This window comes from Aphelocoma coerulescens, chromosome 7, assembly GCF_041296385.1.
Source record: "Aphelocoma coerulescens isolate FSJ_1873_10779 chromosome 7, UR_Acoe_1.0, whole genome shotgun sequence".
Classification (NCBI taxonomy): Eukaryota; Metazoa; Chordata; class Aves; order Passeriformes; family Corvidae; genus Aphelocoma; species Aphelocoma coerulescens.
In genome coordinates this window covers 3538331-3562352 of record NC_091021.1, presented here as the reverse complement: position 1 = coordinate 3562352, position 24022 = coordinate 3538331, and the positions used below count along the sequence as shown (strand labels likewise).

General features: G+C 43.9%; 1 protein-coding gene across 12 annotated transcripts in view; it reads right to left on the bottom strand.

Annotated features, from left to right (window-relative positions):
* Nucleotides 1-11370: 11370 nt before the first annotated feature.
* The window catches only part of IKZF2 (IKAROS family zinc finger 2), a 147563-nt gene continuing 134911 nt past the window's right edge, over nucleotides 11371-24022 (bottom strand). For all 12 annotated transcript variants that reach the window (XM_069021777.1, XM_069021776.1, XM_069021786.1 and 9 more), the window contains one exon: nucleotides 11371-21491. In XM_069021777.1, the coding sequence (XP_068877878.1) occupies nucleotides 20767-21491 (725 nt within the window). In that variant the 3' untranslated portion in view covers nucleotides 11371-20766. The remainder of the gene's footprint in view (nucleotides 21492-24022) is intronic.

The following is a 24022-nucleotide window of genomic DNA, read 5'->3' as shown; positions in this document are numbered from 1 at the left end:
CACGGGGAAAACCATCCTGCTCCTGCCCCGGTCAGTGCCCTCATCGGAGGAGCACATCCTGTGACTCACTTGGCGGCAGAGCTGTACCCAGGGCCACTCTGGGGCGGAGTATCCCAAGAGATGCCCTCTCCCTCTCATCCTCTGAGACTCGGCATCCGGATGCTACAGGATGAGCGACAGCTGAGGCCCGGAGGGACACGGGGAACACCCGGCACCCTCCCCTTTTCACCGGCTTTACCTGCCGGTAAAAGCAGAGGGTAATGGTTAAGAGGCACAAATAAGAAGCCTTCCTGGTGGAGGTACACAGCAGGTTATACTGAGTGACAAGAACAATAATTTATTTCTTTATATTTGAGGTCATTTAACCAACTTTTGCTCATCCCTTACATGGTGCACCTCGATACTGCAAACCTGGTCAAGCTTTACAGAAGCTTGAAAACGGCAACAGAAGCTTCAAAACCTTTACAGTTTTTCACAAAAGCCTAAAAAGACTCTTTGTTGTAGTCCTACTTGTCACTAGCAATCGGGTACCTGTTTGGTGTCAAAATGGGGCAGTGAGACCCACCCCAGGTCTCAGGACAGAGGTGTCTGAGTTACACATGAGGCACCATCACATACAGAGACAGTGACCCTGCACACGTGGCACCATCTCCTTCCAGGTCAGATCTGAGGTGCACTGAGACCCAGAGGATCTCTTTACTGGGATGGGACAACTTCAGCCTCATTCTGCCTTTCTAGAATTATGAAAACAAAGGTTCCCCTTCGCTTGATGAAATGAACAAAAACATAACATTATTTCTAGCGTTTAACCAAATTCCAGAATATTTCAGCCAAAGCCCTGAGCACACCACCTGATGGGGAGGAGGAGGAGGGCCACGTCCTGTAACAGGAATCATCACACATGCTCCACTTCCTCTGCTCTTCTCTGCTCACCAGATCTTTATCACAAGAGATTGCTCATGTTGTGCTGTTTCCTCTTCTTGTTACGATCTCCTGCACAACAGGGACTTCTCAGAATTTTAATGCTTAATAATGTATTTGACCTTTTCATTACTCCAGCTTTTGGTTGGTTTTCATGTTAACTTCATGTTTTTTGGGTGGCACACATTGCAAATTGGGTAGAAACATGCACCAAAACCAATTCATGTTAAAAAACATCTTAAAAGCCAGATTAACATACTCGGCAATTGGGTTTCAAAGAACTCAGGAGTCATTACAATTTGGGTAACGATACTACCTTTTTCAAAACAGAAGTAGTGCCAGATGTGCCAGAGATTACTAAGTTCTGAAAAAAAACCCAAGCCATACTTCTTATTTATTGGTAAAATTCACAAAATTGAACAAAATAGTATTATTTGGTGTTGCTGGAGACTGAGCTGTCTCTGCCAGTGCTGCAGGAGTTCAGGGCAAACAGCAGCAATACAAATGTAAGTGTGTGCTGGGATTTGAACACCACCACTTCTCAAATCACCTTTTTTGACATTTCCCAAGCAATCAGCACTAACAGTTTCTTTGCTTTCATATCTCTGCTGCCTGTTTTCATTCTGTGATATAATACCCTTATCCAGGATAATCTGAATTTATCTGACAGCAGTATTTCATGCATTGGTGTACCAAAATGCTTTCTGAGAACCTTCTGAAAATAGATGTTAAACTGGAACAAAGCGAGATACATTTATGGATGCCATTTGTATTGATTCATACTGATTCAGGTGCTTATTTGGGAGTAAAGTGAATCAATTTCATTTGGAATTCTGCAGCTTTTTATATGATCTCATTCCAGCTGTGGGGGATTTTCTGGCTTCCCTTCCTTCTGTTCTCCACAGACATTTAACATTTAGTCCCTTGTTTCAAGGAGGATGGCAGAGACCAGCCGCCAATTACCTGATCACTCACCAGATCAACCCAAGTTGCCACCTGAAGAACCCCTCCTGCACCACACTTTGCATTCTCTGGGCACCTTGTAACTCTCATGTTTTTCTGGAACGTCTCTTCGAGCATAAGGCCTCCTGTGAACAGAGGAAGAGGAAGATGCTCTGGTACAAAGGTATTTGGCTTGAGGTCAAATGTCAACCAAGCCCAGCAAAGCTCTGGGCTCTAAACAGTATCTGAGATGAACCACACGACACAGTAGCGATCCTTCTGCCGACTTTCATGGCTGTGTTTCCTCAAACTGCACCAAAAATCACCATTTTAGCATGTCCCACTTCTCTATGTGCACATACAGACCCCCTACATATACACACATTAAAAAATAGGTGTGCATATACATTACACTAGGAAACAAAATAGCGAGGAGAGCTGCGAAAGGGAAATGTCCCTGTCCCACCACATCCTGAAACGAAGGGATTGAAATTCGTTGCTGTTGCGCTATTAGACAGGTACAGAGGATGAGCTGGGTGCCTTTATCTTGTCATCGCTGGTTCACAGCTACAAGGGCCTATTCTTCCCCTACGATGTTTCCTCTGGGGCCACAAAAATGTGTTTCAGAATGTTCCCAGCCGTGGTTTGAGGCTTCCTTGCTGGGGGCCGGCAGATGAGGCGGCTCCGCGTCGTCGCCGCACGGGCTGAGCGCAGGGAGCGGAGCCCAGGGGCCGAGCGGGGAGGGAGGGAGGGAGGGAGCTCTGCCCTGATCTTACCCGCCCTGCTCCACGCGGGCATCCTGTTTCCCAACGCCGCCGGCAGCTCTGCACCAGAAAAAACGAGCCTGCAGCTGTGAGGGTGGTCACACGCCGGCACGGGCTGTCAGGGAGGTGGCAGTGACTCCACGCTCGGAGGCATTCAAAACCGCGGGCAACCCGCCCTAGGAGGCCCTGCTTGAGGATGGATTTGTCCCAGGTGATCTTTCGAGGTTTCTGCCAACCTCAAACATTCCGTGACTCAGAAAAGTCCTGCCTGACTCAGAGCACAGCTGTAAAAAAGAGGGAGAGTGACTTTTTACACGGGCAGATAGTGGTAGGACAAGGGTAAATGATTCAAACTAAAAGAGGAGAGCTTTAGATTAGATGGTAGAAAGGAATTCTTTACTCAGGGGGTGAGGCCCTGGCACAGGATGCCCAGAGAAGCTGTGGCTGCCCATCCCTGGAAGTGTCCAAGGCCAGGTTGGACAGGGCTTGGAACAACCTGTGATAGTGAAAGGTCTCCCTGCCCATGGCAGGGGGTGGAGCTGGATGAGCTTTAAGGTCCCTTCCAACCTAAAACATGCCATGATTCTGTGATTCTACCAGAAGTGACTTAGGCAATGGCACCAAGAAGATGGTTATCCTTGAATATAACCATGATTAATGCCAATTTCCCCCAGTCATCCACCAAGAGCTGGGAGTGCAGTATCCCACACAAAGTTGGAAAGGAAGATCTCACTCCTTTGTCTTTCTGTCCCCTTGTATAGAAAAACTGCACTGGAGAAGCAGTGCTCTGACCAAAGAGCTTCATTATTCATACTGTTCAAATTAAATTTTGCATGTGGGACAAATTAATTCTACTGGTTCACACTGCAATTGTCAGCCTTTGTTTGTCCCTCCCTCCATTCTCCCCAAACGAAGCATCAGGTGGTGCCTTGCAAGTACAAGAATATGGGTATCATCTGGGTGGAGTAAGTGATTAGCAATGAATTAATTTTAAAGTGACAGGGAATAGTGAGAACATGGGAGATGACAAGCAAAAGATCTGTGACACATGGCTGCAACTCAATATGCCAGCACAGTGAAATCATAGCTCCACACAGGCTAGGAAAGGCAGGCTTCACTCTTCCTCTCCACCTATGAATGAATGCATGGAAAAAAATTCAAAAACCAGAGGTGATGTGGTAAAATTGTCCTTGGGCAGCAGCAGGTGTGACCGTGGCACCTCACAGAGTGGCAGCAATGAAGGCAAAGGCAAGAACACAAGAGGCTGTGTGCTCTGTGAAGACTTCCATTAACTGATTTGTTTGCTACTTTTGCCATTTCCCCATAGCAGAATCCAGGGACAACCCTTGGATGTGGATGTGATCACACCCCTTTCTTCCTCTCCTTGGAGCTGAAACTATAAAATCAAGCCTGTGTCTGGTCACCTGTACCTCGGCAGGGCTCTGCCTCTCTAAGGCACTCACCAGTGCCTTAAACTGGGAAGGCCCTTACGTCAGTCCCACTTCCCAATCATGTTTGCAGCTGCAGTGGCCATGGTGTCCTCTGCAGAACTCCATCCTGGAAGGTCCAGAGTCCCCACATTTAACAATCCTACTCACACCCCTCCTTGTTTCACCAGACCGTCCAGTGGCAACAAAAGAACAGGATTGTTCACACCAATGGACTTCTTTGCACACAGATTCAGGGAGAAGAGCGTTTCCTGAGCAGTCCCTGCCACACTGTAAAGAATGGAGGCAATCAAAAAAATTAATATTCAAACAGGAAACCAGACTGAATTCTGCTTAATAACTACACACACGCTGGCTCTCCAAGAAACTATCGGAATGAACATCACCCAGTTCCAGCTGATAAAAACATTTTGATAGATAATCATTCACTAGGAAATGGCTTAAAAGTATCAGCCTAATTCCAAATAAATTAACAAACAAGCTTGCCTTGGCTGTACCTGCTGCTGAAAAGGGAATGTAAGAGACAACACATTCACTGCTCTAACTGCCTGTATTCAGTCCTTACCTAATTTTTGAAGCTCAAAAAAGCAAGCACTAGCTTATTGCTATGCTTGCAAAAATATTGATTTCCTAGAAATTATTTTGGATATAGAAAAGAGATAACACAGTCTTGGTTTGTTTTTTAAACAGGCAAAGAAAGCAAGGTGACAAGTGTCAAATGATATCATTAAAGTTCTTTTCTTTGTCAGGAGATTCTGAAAAATGCTTAAAACCCAATAACTTATGTGAACCAAAGCTACCTGAAATACATTCTTAAAGATCTGCCCTTAGATAATTTATCAGCTGATTAAGAATAGAGATTTCTCTCCTAATTATGTGAGCATGGACCACTTGAAGAGTTTTTCGCATTAGAAGAAAGTGAATATTATTCATTAATCAAGTCTCCCTGCCCCCACCCCAGCTCTGCTGAAAGCAGAAAGTTAAGTGGGTCAGGAGAGGGGTTAGGGTGAAGCTGCAAGACCAGAGATAAGGCATCAGGCAGTTGGAGGGGAAAGCATTTTATCTAGAAGAACAGGCTTGACTTTCGTTCCATTGAGATAAGCACTAGAGCTTCTCGATGTGGGGAAACAGCCCAAAATAGCTGTTGTGGAATACTCCTGCCCAAATTCCTCCCGACACAGACACGCAGTGCCTTGCACTAAACCCTCTGCTCAGGGATAAGCCAAGCAGTGCAAAGGCCCTGGGAATGATGAATTAGAGGGTGCCCTGTCAGGGCAGGGCTGTGAGAACTACTGTGCTGTAAAAATCCCCATTTGCCTTATTCCACCATTATTTTCCCTTTAGAAGAATCTCTGGGTTAGGGATTCTGGCTGTGTGTAAGCCTGGCAGTGGAATGGGGCAAATGACTAAAAGTAAAATTACATCAGAGGTCATCTGTGGTTTATTCAGCCTCACCTAGACATGCACAGATCGGCCTGGTGTAACAGCAGAGGTTTCTCTGTTGACAGCCTGGGTCTCAAAGAAGTCGTGGCAATGCAGTAATTTATACATTGAAATGAAGTGTGTGAGCAGTCCTACAGTCATCTGAATTTGGCAGGACAGGTGAGCCAGAGACCACTAGAGTATCAGCAATTTCCTATGAGGCTGAACAAACTGGCCAGCGATGTTATCTTTAAAACCTTAAGAGCTTAGGGTTTCTTCTCGAACTGAGTCTATATCAAACCCAGAAAGTCCTTTATGTTTCCTCTTACATAAAATTGTCTCCTAAGAGAAGCTGAAGTGTCTTGTACGGGGTGCATCACACCAGCTTCAGCTTAGAAATTTCCTGTCCAGCAGATATGACCAGGGCAAAACTGATATCCAGTTGACACTGTTACTGCTTTCCCCCTCTTTCATTTTTGGAGAAAACAAAAAAATCAGTGCTCACATATTAAAAGGATCTAAGCCCATCTTTGTACCAGTGAGGTTTCAGTAGGACCTACTCCTAGGACATCATCCAGCTGCAGTGTTTTGAGCAATGCAGATCTGGTTTAGATCCAGATAATTGAATCTCTTATCAAAAGATCTAACAAAAAACCCCAGAGAAACAGAGCCAGTAACGTTCACAGATGAGGCAGATCTGATGAAGATCAGGATGTCAGTTATCCAAAGCCATCTGGATCTGTTGGGCAGCTGGACTCATTTAACCAGCATGTGTTTCAGCACATCTCAGCTTCAGATCCGGCACCCAAGGCCCAGTGATCCCAGCCATGGTTATGGGCAGCGGGCTCTGTCCTGAAAGGGATGGGGCAGGTATGGAGCCAAGGCTCAGAGCTCAGCCACCACAGGGCACATGGGCAGGGCACTGCTGTGAGCTCAGCTCACTGCTCCACAAATCCTGTGGAGGCACTCTGGGGACACAAGGAGATCTATCTCTGTGTACAGCCATATGGAACTACAGAGGGAACAGTCTCAAGAAGCAGCAAAGTGTCAGAGGGACAGTTACTGGAATACTGTCTGCAAGTCTGATATTCAGGCTTGGGCAAATAAAGGAAAGGAGCATTACAGAAAGATCTTTGGACTTCTGAAAATGAGAGGAAACTTGGTTCCTTTTTATAATTAGATGCTAAACACATTAGTGGTAGCCAGGACTTATTTTTGCTCAGTGCTAGAACACCACCTCGGAAGGGCTTCTAGAAACAAACATCATGCAAATAATCAGTATTAACCCGCATTGACTTAAATCTTGCTGTGTCCTAATGTCTACTGACAACTTCTGTTTTCTTACTGGAAGAAATGGGGAGGAAAGTTGAAGGCAAATAAAGAGAACACTTGACTGAAGGAATTAATTTTTAAAAAGAAATCCCAAGAAAAAGCACTTTGAATGCCTCCTCATGGCCATGGAGCAGCAGCATAGCACTTGGTATGTACTGCAGACATCCCAACCATGCACTCACTGCTTGGGAAATGCAACCTGTGCCCAAACACTGCACATTTCTGCCACTTCAGGGAAAGGAGAAGCTTTTCAAGCTGCAAGGACATGGGTTGTTTTCAAAGTCAGCCTTCAAAAGATCTCTTTGATAAAGAACAATACGCAGAGCTATCCAAGGACAACTGTATTCAAGGCCTTTCATAGCACGGTGGCCAAAACGGGCCATCAGCTTTGAGTGTGCAGCATGTGACACCTAAACCTCAGTTTTCCTGGAGACCATCAACTGTTACTAGTCACAGCCTCAGGCACAAGGATGCTACAGGCCTAAAGGTAGCCATAAAAAATAAATAATTAAAAAAAAAAAATCAGCAGCGATGGTACTCCTAGGTTCCAGATGTATCCAAACATGAGATAGACTGAACTGACAGCTAGAAGCCAAGCTGCACTAACACAGGCAGATGCTGTAAAGATGGTTTTGGCTAGAATAGCTGTCACCAGGACAGGTCCACAGGAGGGGCTGGGCACAGAGGAGGGCACAGCCAGAGGAGCACACACACAGCAGCCCCAGGGGCTCAGAGCAGCACTGGCGTCTTGAAGAGACACTGGGCAACTCAGCTTAGCTCCCACCAGGCTGCTCAGGCCACACAGATCTGTAGCACGGAGGGTCTGGTCCCACGGGTGAGGCACCCCCTATTGCCTGACCCAGCAGCTCATCCTTCCCAAGGCGGGACCAGCTGGAAGGGCTTTGGAGAGCCAGAGCATCTGCGGTCCCGCTGCCTGCGGCTGCCAAAAGGCCCTCACAGCTTGTGGGAAAATACAGCTGTGATTCAGGCACGGCTGCTACGGCTTGTGTGGAACTGGGAACAGCTTGACAGCTTTGCTTGACTCCAACAGCAACTGCAGAGCTGCCTGTTGTAGCTCAGCCCCGCTCCTCCACCATCCCGAGTCGCGTTCAGACGCAAACCTTTTAACTCGTTTTTTAAAGTCGGTTATCAAGAGACAGCCAGTGGCAGATTATCATGGGAGACGGGTTTGAAAGGCGAGGCTGGTCAGATTTTGCAACTAACTGATAAAAACAAATCAACCGCAGAAACAAATTCCTCAACTCATTTCAAAGAGGAAGAAAAAAAAAGGCTTCAAGGAAGATCTCTTTTTTTCCCATCTTGCAGGTTTCTGGAAGTGCTTTCAATTACTTTAGCAAGGAATAAAATGTCCCTGCTCCTGATAGATTGCAGCGTTCTCTGCTCTGAAGACAAATCAATATTACAGATCACAAATAAAATAGACAGAAGGATTGAAAACAGGATTTACAACTGAATAGCTACCACACCTACATGAAAATAATAATTTACATTCCTCACCACACCCTATCAACTACACGCAGGCAGCCTGAAACAGGAAAAGTAACAAAAATAATGGGAAAGAGAGGCAAAGAGTGTCTTGACATTATTTGAACTGATATGAAAACAGAAGTTGAGGGCAGGGAAGTATTTCCTCTTGAAACCAAACAAAATAACACAGAAACCTTCCGAGGGTTTAGAGTTTCAGGCTTTCTTATTAAGGGAAAAAATCCCCAAATCCTCCCAAATCTGTGAAGAGCATACACTTTCCATAGAGAATGGGTTCATTGAAAAGCAATTTTCTGTTAAAAATCAGTTCTGACAGGGTAGTTTCATCCAGGCTTGGATGTTGGATACCACAGGAGGATTTGCCAGGAATAAAAATAGGCATTTAGCTCTGAAGGGCTGGGTTGCCAGGTTTAAAGATGACTCCTTGCCTAGGGAAGAGGCTCCTCCGTCTCAGGGATGGCCGGTGACAGATCAGAAGGGATAGAGGTTCACGATTTGTGTGGGAGTCTTGAATAATCTGTTCCTATTTTAATGTAGGAACATGGGTGGTAACATGGAATTACAGCGTGTGGAGGCGGGCTGGTGTGCGCGGATTAATGAAAAATAATGAGATAATATTGAGCACTTCTATAGTCTCATTACAAGGGCTCAGTTTCTCCACTGACAGAAATCCCTGGAAAATATCATACTCTGGAACTCCATCCCTAATCTTTGTACCAGGAATTAACAGGAAACACAAAGGCTATTTCACAAGTATATTCCTTTGAATAGAGCTTTCATTCTTAGTCTAAAATTTTATGTGACTCTGTACTTACACAGTAATCCTTTCAACTCAAATCTCATTGAATCCAGAAGTCATTGTGGCTCCTGAGGTACTCTGCTGTGAAAAACCCAAAACAAACACTTATAATTGCATGCTGGAAGTTATGACAATGTTTATATGATGCACCCAGAAGAGACAAAAATAAGCACTGAAGGGCACAAGGGTAAAGCTGGGTTTATTGAGGACTAACTACATTAGGATCGACTAAAAAGAAAGGAAAAAACAACCCAAGCATGTTCAAACTGCATTCCAAGCAAAATTTATTTTTAGTACCTCGATTACTGCGAGTTCCATAATGGGATTTTGAGGCCCTGCCGTTGTCTCCCATTAACAAGGGCTCTGTTATATATTCCGCAGTGTCGTGGTGGGAAATGATTCACGGCAGGGCTGGGACTTGACATTCGAGCACAGAGATGGAGGAAAACGTGTTTTGATTCACCACATTTTAAAAACAAACCCAGCCTCAGAAGAAACTCCAGTAAGTTCTTGAAAGTACTGCATAAAAATAGAAATATTAGCGCTATAGAAGCCAAAGCCAGAAACCAAGGCTTAACCTTTATTAAGGGAAAATGATACTGGTTTTGGTAAAGCTGGAGAAGGCCACCAGCAGAATGCAGGGCTGGACTGGCAGGTCAGAAATACGACGCTTACCTGGCTACAAGATTGACCCAGTTATCAATGTGAAGGGCGATGCTGCAGTTCTAAGGCCACTGCACGTACATGATTTGATGCAGCAACAAAGAAAATCATTAAATATTTTTAAACCACTGGCCTCCCATAGACCAAAGGAAGACTGGGTGTTACCAACACTGGTCACTGGAGTGATTTTTAGGCATCTGTTGCTATGAAGAGGGGAAAAGCTGTTTTCAACACAGTAAGGGTTTCCCAGCAAAAGCCACGCAGAGGAGGGGTCAGACACGGTTCCCTGTTGCCTCGGTAAGAGTTGAACGGGTGAGGTCAACCTGTCCTTTGCTTGCAGCTGCTGACAAGGTGATCTAAAGGAAAAGGCAATGGCACCCCGTGGTGTGGCTCTTGCCCAGACACAGGCACACCACCACACTGGTCCTGAATCAAGGCCAGGAGATTTCTGAGAGCCTCTTCCTTAATGACATGAAGCTACACACAGTCTCACCCCTGAAAATGACTCAGCAGTCCTAAGGATTATCAAGTCATTTAATTTCTGCCTATGAACTCCCCCCTCAACCCTCAGACCCTTAGCTGAAGTTGATGAAAAGAGCATCACCATCTCCAGTAAGTTTTGGCACAGGACCCCGAGTCCATCAAACCAGTCATTTCTGTCCTACAATGGCACAATGGGATTTCTCCTCCATGCACTAAAGATTCAGACTGTCCCATTAGCTGAATTTTGAGGTTTTTCTGAAGTAAAATCAGTAATCCAGCAGTCCTGTGTGAAAGAAATCAGGGGAAATTCTGCTCATTGAACAGAAGCATTTCTTGGAGACAACATACATCAAACATGACTTACAGGAAGATTAACTTTTATTCAGATGATATCTTAAGGAATTTCCATTGTCGTGAACGATGAACACTTTTATTATGGGGAGAGGCTGGTTAATCTTTAACCAAGAATTTACAAGAGATTCGTAAAACAAACAACAAACAATTTATGAAGCTTCATGAGATCTTCCTTTTATTCTGAAGAGTTTGTACTGCAAATGCTACCAGGTCGATAGCTGTGTTATGAAAGGAAGGACAAGTTAGGCAATGTGAAATGCCAAATAAATCCCTACTGGGAACATCACCTCTGGATATGACAGAGGGAACTCAGCCAAAAACCAGTGCTGAGGGAAGGGTTCAAAGGTGTGTGCAGTCCAAGTGTTTCCAGAAAAATCTTAGGCCACTAATTCATTACAAAAACATGACAGAACAATTGGCAGGTGACCGATGCCACCATTTGACACAGTAGGACCTTCACAAACGCTTCTCTCGCTGATGCTGAAGCTGATGGAAGGTATTTCTTTAGCTCCAATGAATATTAAAAGCACATCTGTGCCCCACTCCCCCGTCTCATAGCCCATGCTCAGAACCCCAACTCATAACACACTCAGTCTCTCTAGTTAAATAACAGGGTTTGTGAGCAGGTGGAAATGGGATTCCTGGGAAGTGCCAAACCACCACCTGCATTTCCTGCTGCAAGAAAGAAAAGTGTACGCATACACCAACGTCTCCAGAAAGCTTGAATGGAAAACCCTTTCGTGTCAGAAGTTTATTTTTATTGGTAAAATATTAAATAATATACAGAATTAAAAACTGCACTTACACTTCAGAGAAGAAATAATTCTTGGACAAATTATATACTTGTTCCTGAGATTCCCTACATTTATTCCAGTAGCTGTGCACTCAAGACAGTACAAACCTTTATAATATAATCCTTTTCACAAAGTATTACAAAGTTTCTGCAGCTTCTTTTATTTATACACACACGCACACACGGACTCCCACTCTCACATGGCTGTACAACACTCACACAGGTACAGAGCACACACATACAGATGTGCAACCATATGTATGCATGTATGCTAAGAAGAAAATAAATGTAACAACAAGTCCCATAGTTCAGTCTATAGCGGCAAAACTCTTTTAGCTGGGGGATACAGGTTTACATTAGGGTTGCTCACATGCACCACTGTCAAGGGGATTGTTTCTGAACTCCTTTTATAATAGCACCTTCCAATGAGCACATAAAGAAGTGGGACAATTCCCAGTGTCTTCACTGGCTTTTTGAGTAAAGTGGGATGTCGTATTTTTAATTTTTTTTTTTTTTTTTTTTTTTTAATTTAAGATTCCTCAATTTGAGCTCAGAAGATCTATCACAGAACTGAAAATTCTTTGCCTGGGAGAAAAAAGGGGTCATTTCCCAGGTTAGTTGCCCGGCTGTCATCAGGCAAAGAGCACTGAGGAGGGCAGAGTGCAGCTCCGGAGCAGCCAGGGAAGATGCGGTGACAAAGGGGTCACACCCACAGCCCGAAGCTCCGCTCCCCGGCCGGGCCGTGCCCGGGTCCCGCTGCTCAGCACGGCCCCCGGGAGCAGCAGGAGCCGAGCCCCCACGGGAGGTGCCCAGAATTTGGCCCAAGGAGTGAGACCCAGCGGCACCGCCACAGTCGCCCACCGAATGTGTTCTTCTTCACCTCAAACACCAGGGGCTGGGCAATGATTTTGGCAATCAATCAGAAGGGAAAAGAGCCTCCTCTCCTTTGTTATTATTACAAAGAAATCTCTTAAATACAAATTTAAAAGATGTAAGTGGCTACTGTGCATGCGCAGGAACTGCCTTTCCAAGAAACCTCAATGGGATTTCATTCCTTTTTTATTATGTACCTAAATACATATTTACAGAACAGCGGCTTCAGTCTACTGGGGGGCGGGAGGGAAGGCAATAAAAATACACTATATATAAATATGTATGATATGTAAAACAAGTCCTGTCTAAACTTATATAAGACAAGGACAACTCTAAAGAAGCTTTTCTGGTCTCTCAGGTAGATAAAGGACACGCGTCCTGTAATTCTTATGCAGGCAAATCTCTCCCATTAGAGTAAACAGCAGTTTTGCCCTAGCTAAGAGATTAGGCCTAATCCAAAATCCATCCTCAAAGTCAACAGGAGTCTCCACTGAATGGGTTTTGGATCAGACCAAAAGATCTTTTTATTTTTTGTCATTTTTAATGAACATCAATATTAAGTGCTTTTCTTAAAAAAGAAAGCTGCAATTAGCAGACAAGAGGAAGGAAGAGTCAAGAACAGGTATGTCCTTAATTCTGGATGTGGATGTGTTTCAATGCCAACGATAAGCAGGAGGTAAATTATGGGCTTTAGCCTTAATTTACAGTTTCTCATCTTTTGTCAATCAAAATCAGTTTACTTGAACCATATCTTTAAATGCATTTAGAGTAGAGCATTTTGTTTCACTGACTTGTGTGGACTGAGGAAGGAACACAGAAACCACTGTACATTAATAAGATGTCAGGGTAAGTATTGCACTTGAACAGAAAAATAACCCAAAACCGTGTTTTTGTTGGTGACTTTTGTTTTTAGAATTAATATAAGCAAATCATCCATCTCTGCAATGATCATGTTTAGAAAGCAGAATCCAAGAATGAAGCATAAGAAGCAAATTTGGGGTTGGTAACCCCCACCCTGGAATACAACAGTAGTAAAACTTTTCTTAAAGCATTTTCTTCCAACAGGAAAAAAAAATTATATGACCTTTTTTTTTTTTTTTACTTTACAATTTTAAATCTTTCTAAACATTTGCATTAAAAGTTTCCAGTTTCTCATAAAAAGATATACATTTTAGGAAAAAAAAACCAAAACAAAACAACCAGAAAATAAAACCAACTAAAAAGGAAGGCAAAAATACAGTATTATAATTACATCACTTTAGAGTCATCTCAAAGGTACCCTAGATCTTTAAAGTGTTACAAAGAGTACGTACCTTAATTTTTTTTCTCAAATCAACTATCTTTTTTTTCTTTTTTCCTGTTTTTAATAAAAAACTACACTTGAGTACAAAAATATGTAAACAGACTGTACAGCCAATGAACAAAAAAAACCCAAAAAACAACCCCCCAAACCCCTAGACAGCCCAAAGCTACAGGAGATAAGAGCAGGCCCAGACTTAAAGCTCCAAGAAGGAAAAGGGGGAAAGAGACAAGCACAGAAAGCCAGAGGAGACTGCTACCTGGTGAGGAAGTGAATGTGTTCAAGCTCTGAGGACACTTGACAATTTGTCAAATAATTGATCACAGTTTCAGAATCTGAATGACTACAAAAACAACCAAAAAAAGTCCTTCCCTTGTTACAGTGTGTTCAGGAATGAACATCCATTTCCAGTAAGCAATGTCAAATCCCAGTAAGTGCATAGTAGGGATTCAGTGACCTCCACCCCTGCAAGAAGCTTTTCTTACTCGATGTCACTTGAGGTAAAACTAAATGGCCCGATTTACTGCAAACTGGCCCCGTTGTGCCCGTAAGGAGCCGTGCTCCCCCCATGCCTTGCGGGAGGCATCCGTCCTTTATCCAGCCTGGTGATACAGAGCAGAGGCTGCTGGTACCCAGGGATTAAGGCTGCTACACAAAATAAGGGAAGGCGCCTTCAGCGCTGCAACCGAGGCCTGCCCAGAGCTGCTGTGCTGCACCCACTGGCCCTGATCTCACAGGTAACGGGAGAGACCAAACACACACAGTCAGCTGCAAAGCTCCTGTGCACTTCCAGATCCAGCCAAAGGGATGGCACGAGGCTGATGGTGCTCAAATGCTTTCCTGGGCTGCAGTGCAGTTACCTAAACCAACACTTGCTGTGGGAAGGAAGCATCGGCCCCAGCTTTGGGCCAGGCTGCTCCCTTTCTCCCAACAGGGTCCACGTAGTACCAGCCCCTCTCAAGACATAATCTGATTCTTCACTGTCATTCACTCTGGTGAAATACTGCTAGTGAAAATATCACAGTTTTTTTTGTTTTGTTTTTCTTTTTTTGCAACTGTAAAAGATATTCGTTTTACTACAACAATGCAGGTCTCTGCTGAAAAGGTCATTTCTGTCCACCGATTAATTAGGCCCCAAGATGAAAAGGAGAAGTTTGTACTGAAGGAGAGAGCATGGGAAGTTATCTTCAAAGATGAGGACCCAAGTGAGCATACTGATAACCACCTTTCCAAAGGCTGGAAGCGAACAGGAACCAGGAATCTGCATGATCAACTGGGAAGGTGGGTGAATTAAACAGAGACTGGTTTTATTGTTTTCTTGGCCTGTTAAGCACGCAGCATGGCAAAGCCTGAGCCCACACCTCCTCCTGACTGTCCTCTGCTCATTTCAGAGCCAGGTAGGAGAAGGACACGACCCACTCTTTCAGATGTAGGAGGTCAAATTGGAAACTAAGTTGGGAACCAGTGATGTTCTCCTTTGCTTATACCTCAGAACACATCAATGGGATAAAAGGCAATCTATTTACTACAAAGCAAATTCTAGCTCTTTTCTACCTGGTTGCTCCCCTCACCACCCCTCTGTGGCTGCCGTGGCCTGGGCCCAGCAGAGCGGTGCTAAGGGGGTGGCTCTGGGCTGTTGCTGGACTCAGGGTCTGCCCAAAGCCTGCTGGCCCAGCCACCTTGCCCATGGTGGCCCTCCTGCCTTGGCTGTGCTGGCACACTCAGCTCTGCAGCCCCACAGTGGGAACAACTGCACCTGAAACCAGGTCACCAACCCACTGAGAAAGTCCCAGAACCAGCACTGTGCTCGTCACCACAGTGTTCCAGCTCATGAACCCCCTGAACACCTACTGATGGGCTTCTCTCGTCTCTGTGCCAGTTCCTGGGGTGGCAGCAGCATGACAGGCAAACTTGCAAACCACTTCCAAAGGACCTGCAACATTTGTTTTTCCAGGTTGAAGCAAGTGCTTTAAAGTCTGCTCCCATTCCTAAGTGGGAACTTTAAAGCAGAGCAAAGTCCATTTCCAAGGGTGCTTTACTTAAAGCGCTGAGAGGGAGAAAACAGGAGACGCTTCTCTGGCTCTCCATAGGGCACGGTGCAGCTGGGGGCTCCCACAGCAAGTCTTGGCATCGTGCTGGGAATGCCGTGCTCCCTGGGACCAGCTACAGACCAGCTCTGGCTGGATAGCTGGAATGCACTTGGCTAGGGTAATTTTCAGCCCTTCCCACTCCTAAAAGCCAGCTGACTCCAGAAAATCTCACAGCAAAGTACCAACAAGGTCCTCTCTCTGGGTCAAGCTGCCAAGGAGGGTGCTAAGCAGGAGAAGGGATGTTTCCTTTGGGTTGGATTTCGTCGTGCATTCTGAAAGGGTCTGGTAGGATATCATGAACGACATCAAGATCTCCCAAAATGCATTTGGAAAAGGCACATATACAATAAAGCATATACCTAACTACACAATACCATATATATATATAAATATACTTTCTCAAGCTCTCCAGCTGTCCCAGACCACAGGCCATCCATTTTTGTTTTTAAATGCTACTAAGCCAAGCTAAGAGGTGAATTACTAGCAGAAAAGCCAATTTCATCACTCTTTCCTAAAATCCCACACTAACTTTAGGTGACTCTGGCAGTCTCCCTCCTCCCCCCTCATTACATTATAAAGCACAGCAAGAGTTAAGGAAAGGAATTTGTCCAGCGAAGGAACTGTATTACTGTAGCTCTTGCCCTTGGCTGAAATAAGCACCTTTGCTGCAATTATCTCCAAAGTTCCTTTCTAGAGGAAGAAGTGTCTGTTGTCTGGCTTCTTTCAAATCAGAACAAGCTAGCTCAGGACCTGGGAAAGAGTAATAATGTCCCATGAAAGCCCAGCTTTGAAGGGTTGGGTTTCATTACCGACCTCCTGCCTGACAGCAAAAATTTAGGGAAGCCCTTGTAAACAGAAAGAAATTTGGAAACTCTGGCAATTGAGAATTTCTTCACCTTGCAGTAAAAATACTTTAGGTCCACTGGCTACTTTGTGAACTGGGTCCTCACATTGTAGAAACCAGTATCACTGAAAATCAGGCCAATTAACCCATTTAGAATCTTCCCCTCTACTACAGACCACTACACGTTAATGCCTAGACACCTTTCACATCACATCACAGATGAAAGCACTTTTTAAGGAGAATAAAATTGTTTTAATCCCATAAGTTACTGAGTAAAGAGCAGGCTTTACTGAAAAATGCAATATATTTTGATGTGCACTCCTAACTGATTACAAAGAGAGGTGGCTGTAAAATTCATCAGTCATAACTGCAGATATATAGATAATGCCCTTTGCTCCAAGGATATGGATCACACCAAGAGCAGAATAAGCAGTCACACTTCTATTTTAATTAATAGGCTTCTAATCCTCTAAACTGAGTCAGAATATTGCCATTTTTGATGTAAAAGAAGCAAAAGGGTTTACTGGCAGGGATGTGCACAGAAATGGTTTCGTTTTTTTTTTTTTTCTTTTTAATGAAAATGGGGAATGCTCACAGGAAGCCAATTCTAAATTTGCAAATGCATGTTTTTAACCGGAAACCTGATTCCAAGAATTTCAGAAGAGTGCAATAAAAATCAGCCAGGTTCAATTTCCAGCAGCAAATACTCAGAACAAACGGATTTGGAGGCCAAGGATTAGCTACCGAAATTCCTAGTACACTATGAATGACTAATGAACTCGACGAAACTCAAGAGCTTTTCTTAGAAATCCACTTCTTGCAGAGAGCAAGCAAGAAAAAACACCCAAAGAAATCTCTGCTGCCCCATTTTGCTCACTTTTGTGAAGGGACAAACTGCATTACATAAAGCTCTCAAATATTTTTCACTAGGAACTGAATTCTAAAGTACATGTTAATCCAAAATTTTGTTCAAAATTTGAACTAGAATTTAATCTTTCTTCTTTTCCTAACTTTAGGATGAAAATCTTCAGTGAATGTTTAGAAAAGGACATGGATAATAAAAATTAATGTGACCCCTCAAGTTTCTTCCTCTCCAAAAAATGTAGTTTCTGTAAGATAACTCCCCAGTGCCTCCCCCGCCCCTGTGCCCGTGACACCGGGACATACAGATCTCGCCTGCTACCATTAGATCAAGATGCTGGATTTAACTGAAGCCAGGTCCAAAATCAGTGGGCCTCCCCATCTGATCCGTTAAACATCTACAGAATACACCCTACTGGAGGTATCAGTGAGTCATCAGTGAACCGAAGGGCACACTAACCAACTGCAGATGTAATTGCAGCCAACTGATTTGTGGATACACAAGAGATTCTCTACCTTTCCCGTATTCTGGTGCTTTCCCAAACAAAGGCAGAAATTTTAAACACTTTTTCCCTAGTGCTAACTATTCCAAGAAACCACAGCCCATGTTTTTTCACTGACCACAGAGGGGAGAACGGAGTGTTGCCCCCAGAGACTGAACGGATTTGCCGGCAACCTTTTCTCTGGCTTGGGCACGTGTTTTTCTGGAGGCCCAGGCAAGCCCAGCAACCCTGAGGCCCAAGAACCATTCCCTCTCCACCGTGTTCTTAAAAGACCTTTCCTGCCTCAGCAAATCACAAGCACTTTTTTCTTTCTTTTCTGAATTTCCAGGCACATCCTGACACAAAGCATGGCTGGCCGCCTCCTAAGCCCACCTCCCTAACTGCAGAGAATCAGCCACACGGAATAAAAGCGATGCCCTCCAGCACCTCCCTGCTTTTCTCCTGCACAAACTCCTTTGACTGCACCAGGCACAAGACAATGAGAATGGTCCGGAGGACAGCACTGGTTCATTTGCCCCAGTTTCCTCTACATTAGGGTGAAGAAAGAAGGAGGGGGAGGAACCCAACGACATTAAGAACAATGTTGGGAATAGATCTTTAAATCTGTCTCTCCAAAGCCTGCATATTCCCAGCCTTGATAGGTCTCACATTACACAAGATGACATTTCTCTCCATATTGTATTATAATTAATAGGCTACTGCAAGACTTTACCAGCTCCTACTTAATAGCATTGCAGTGCTGGGAAGCAGTCATCAGGTAATCTGGCCATGATCTACTGTATTCTTTCTAAACACAGGTTCTAGCTGCCAAGAATGTCACCATAAAAAGATTTCAATCAATACCACTCAGCTCCTACTTTCAAATGCTCCAGGTCTAGGAAGAGAAGAAGAAAAAAACCCAGTACCCTCAAAACGAACAGCAAACTGGCATATGCATCAAGTGCACAGATTGGAGAGAGCAGATGGGAATTCATTATGGCCTGATCTTGCTCTCTCTTTTATACTTTAGTAACTTTATCCTTTGGAAAAGGTCTCCCCAAGCGCACGGAGACCATGCGTGAGGAGGGGGTTAAACCCATGCAGATCTTTCCATTCTCAAGCTGTGCTCTTGTTGCCAAACAACAACATTTCAATTGTGATTGGTACAAACAGTTGGGTTTCAATGGCAATCTGTCCTGTAGGTTTAAGCCCAGTTTTTACTGATGCAACTTGCTGGGTGGTTGCTGGCTTTGTTATTTACTGAGAGAGAGAGAGAAAGGAAACAAAACAGATCAGTGGATTTGTTTTCTTGTCCAGTCTGTAGATCAAGGACTCTCTCTGGAGTGTGTTTCTCCATTTGCTTTTCCTACAGGGAAATTAATAAATTAGGAATAAAAATGAAATCTTCCAAGTCCAAATCAATACACAGCACTTACATCTCCACTTATCACTTTCTGAAGAAGTAGAGAAGGTCGTATGTGACCTGTTGGTTTGCCGGGCTTCTGTGCTCGCCATGAGCCAAGGCTATCCAGCAAAACCTGCTAACACTTCCACCCCTAAATTAAGCAGAATTGATGACTTACAAACAAAAGGACATCAGTGGTTCAGCAAATTAGCAAGTAAGAAGTCAACAAGAGAAAAAACAGTCGAGGTTCAGATCCTGATGTAGCTGAAGTAGTTGGAGCAGTTCCATTAAATTCAATGGAGCCAAGAGGGTTAATGCTGGCCAAGGATCCGGCTCCTAATACTTTCCCAGCTGCAAGTCTTAGTTTAGGCTGTTGCCAAGAGGTTAACACTGTGATAGTAGAATGAGAAAGTATTTACATAACTATATATCTATATATACCTATATTTGCTACTAGTACTTTTGTCATTTTTAAATTCGTAATTTTAAACCAAAAGTATTTCAGAAGAGCAGCAGAACCTCTTGAGTAAACTACAGACTCTCACCCACTCCTAGGCCACTTATTGTCCTAGAAGCAAGATTAAATGTTATTTCTAAATGCTCTTTCTTAAAACTTAGGGTACAACTAAAGAAGTAAGGCCCACAAGGGTCTCTAAGAAGCCAGTGAGACAACACATAGGCATGGAGTAACAGAGTATCAACAATTCTAAAAGAAGGTGCTTCATAAGTTAAGGAAAATAAAAACACAAAGCCTCAGACTTACCACAGAAGGCCCTCAGACTTAAGAAACTAAAATGCTGTAATGTGGTACAGTGTTAAGACATATATATCTTTTTTTTTTTTTTTTATTTACATTCTAGAGGGGCAATACACACTGAACCCAGGAAAACACCTCACCCTTGAAAGTAATTTTGAAAGGAATATTGACTTTGATTCATGCTCCTAACTCCCTAACAGTTTTTCTTTAAAAATAATTGTTCATTCTGCTGAACAATGTTCCCCCCCTTTCCTCCAGCCACCGAAAGCTCGCACTGTATCTACACATCAGAAAAAGGCTCTCCTCTGAAATGTTTCTACCTATTCCTCTGAAATTGTAAATGAGTGGCATCTTGTTGGGACTTGAAAGCACCTGACAGGGTTGAGCGATATCCCAAAAGAGGACCCGGTGTACAAGAGACGGACACAGACTGCCTTCCAATTCCCACAGAAAGAAAGGCAGGTCACTCCCCAAAAAGTGATGGCCACAACAAAACCCTCTTTTATCCATTCCCTTCCTTCTTTCCACTCTTAAGCTGGGCAGAGCAAATGAGGTTGGGTCCACAAAAAATAAGGTTAATAATAATAATTAAACAACAGCAACAACAACAACAGCAACAACAACAAAATAGGCGTCTCAATGTCTGAGGAAAAGTGGGATTGTAAGTGCAGTATTTCTTCATGTGCAGTTCTTCTACTTCATACGAGTCCCCTTTGGATGAGAAGGCCTAGCGGAATGTGTGCTCCCCCCGGACTATGTGCGACGAGAACTCATAGCGGTCCTGGCTCCGGTAGCCACAGATGTTGCACTCCAGCGGGTCCCGGTAGCCATGGCAGCCCATGTGGATGGTGTACATGACATGGTCCAGGAAGAGGACGCGACAGTGCTCGCACTTGAAAGCCCTAATCTGCTCCCCTTCTCCATTGATCACCTTGTACATATCCTTTAAAGAGCCCTTAGAAGCTTTTGTGACATCCAAAGGCTTGGCCTCCTCCTTCACATAAGCCGGGTTTGGCTTTATCTTGGGGGTTAAGGCAGCGTTTCCTGGGTAGGACTGGCGGTCGTCGTGGCTGCTGTCTGAGTCAGTAGAATCCAGGCAGCTATTGCTGGGGGAGCCCTCTCTATCCTGGATTCGACTCTTTGGTCTGATGAGGGAGATGGGGCCATCCATGTTGTTCTCGTGGCTGTCGGCTGTTTCCCTGCTGATAGGCCTCTCTATCCTGCTGGGATGATAGACCTGAGCGTAAGCTGAGCTGATGACCGGGGCCACCTCTGCAATTGTGCTCGGTGTGTGCTGCATCAGGGGGTGAAGTGCCTCAGCTCCAAGGTAGGTGATTGCATTGGTGATGGCTTGGTCCATCATGTGAGACTGCATCAGCTCAGCCTCCTTCTCATAGTTTAGGTTCATATCAAAGGAGATATCTGGATAGCCAAATCTCATGAACTTTTCACCTAAGAGATAAGAGCAAATGCATGAGCAAAATCAACATAATCACTGCAGTGTTTCACTGTAAAAGGGGTGGGGAGGGAAAGAAAGCCTCTGACTTGGGGTGAAATTATTCCAGAGTCTAAAGTTAATCTCCTTCTACCTTTTTACTGACCTCCAAAAAAGTTCCTGTCCTGAGATGGGTAAAACAGTAATCTCACCAAGAGCTTTCTTTCTGGTTATTTTATTTATTCCAGGTGAAACATGTGGCTGCAGTAACTTCCAGAGCAATTCCAAACTTTCCACTGGGCCTGACTGTGCCCATACTTCAAGTTAGGAAATACATGTTAACTGGTAGATAATGGATTGAAATACTGAGGTCACTGAAGTTTGGACAGAGTATGTCATTGGACATACTCTCCCCAAAATTCAAGGGACCATTTCACATGTCCCCCACAATCTGAGGTTCCTCACACCTACCTTACAACAGGGCTGCACAGTGAGAAACCTAAACAACAGGTACAGGGGGCTTGTTATGGTGGTACCTTTAGAGCCACAATATGTAAATCCTTTAACCAGCAGGAAAAAACCCAAACATTAAATAACAGCATGTGGCCAAGAATGAAGAATGAAGGCATTTACAGGAGCAGTGGAGGCTGACCTTTGCAGTTTCCCCCCCTCAAAATAAAAGATTCTATCCTTTTTGGACTGAGAAAAAAAGACATACACACACCCCTCCCTTCCCAGTGTCGACTTAGGCAAGAAAACAAATAGAGAAACCATGTGCATAGCTTAGTTTCACTTGGTAAAAGGCAGAAGCGCCTTTCATTGACACGGGATAAATAAATATATAATGATGCTGAAGCTGGCTGATTCATCACTGTGTGAATCCAAACTCACATCCTTGTAACATTTTTACATCAATGGCATGACAGATGTGAAAAAGCAGAACCACATGCTGGTACATTATGGCAGTCACAGGGCATGTTGTGCATCACAGCTCTCCTTGGGGGTGAACAAATTGACCACTGCTTACACCAGGGCTCAGCTCAGCAGCACTGCTTTTCCAGTGATGGTTTTGGAGTATTAGGACAAGTCAAGCTCATGGAATAACTTCTTTTTAAACAGGAAAGGTTATATGCATATGATACAAGATACACATGCTGCTATGTGTTCACACATGCAATTAGCTAGTTGTTGATAGCTAAATTTTAAAGCTGATTTTATGAAGTCTGATAAATAATTTTGGTTGGTTTTCATTGTCTTTGCTACTTCACTTCCTTGTTGCATAAAACCAGACTTTTTTCCAGTAGGGTAAGTTAAATTCAAGGAGTCACTACTTACAAGTGGTTTGGCTACTCAAGAATTAAATTACTCAAGAATCTTCTTCTATCACCTTTTGCCAAAATTTCTTGGAACACAATGTATATAAATCACTATTAGAAACAGAACTGTAATCCCAGATCTCTTCCAAACTGCATTAGTACATTTCAACACAGCTATCACTCAGCATTTTATTTTTGACTATAATAGTTCATTCTATTTAGTGTAACTTATTCTAAAGTGATGCATAGAGAACAACCATGTTATCCTTAGAGATGATGCATCACTTCTGCCGGGGAACGTAGCCCTGATTAGCAAGGTAATTAAATGTAAGTTTAAAGTAGTGCACATGAATATTCCTACTGTCTTCAGCAATACTGTTCACATGGCTGGACACCATACCAGGTTTGTGTACCTCACGCTGTGTACTCAATGCTGGTCCAGTAATCTAACGTGACCTGTGGATGAATCTTGCCATCAAACATCCTTTTTTCAGTGTTTTGCTGTGGTCTGGCAATGTCCGTGATGGCTGTGCTGCCACAGACAGGATGGACAGCTCTGTAACAGGACGTGGCTCCAGCCTCCCATGAAAGAGAGCAGCTCCTTCCCAAGTGGGGGCAAAGTGGGACTGGAGGACAGCTCCAGGAGGCAAGTGTGTCTGGTGCCCACTGGTGCCTGTCACCTGCTCGGGCCACCTGTGTCGTTCTTGTGTTTGGATAAAGAAATGGATCTGGTGACGGTCTGATCCAGCTGCCAAACACCCTGTCAGTCCTTTGTAGGCTTTATAGATCAAGAAATATTACCCATCCTTTATGGGCTACTTGGATAAATGATGCAAACCTTATTTTGATTCCTTTCATCATCCATGTTTAGTTACTCCAGCACAGACAGCAAAGAAAGCTGTAAATTGCCAGTGACCTGAATTATTTATTCCTTTAATTATGAACCAGTTCCAAAGATGTCAGAGCCTGAGAAATGGAGTGTGACATAAAAAAGTAAAATAAATGATAACATGGGAGGGAGAGGGCGTAAAACACAGAGCTCAGAAGTAACCAATAAACAGTCCAATAGACCAGTACAACGTGGTTTCCAAATTAAATTCCTCTTTAGCCAATTCTACTTAAAACCAGCTAATCATACCAATCATTCTGAATTTTTATTAAAACTATGCTCCAATTCTATTTATCCTTGCCCTACATTAGTGAAGTAGAAGAAAAAACATTCTCCCCTCTGG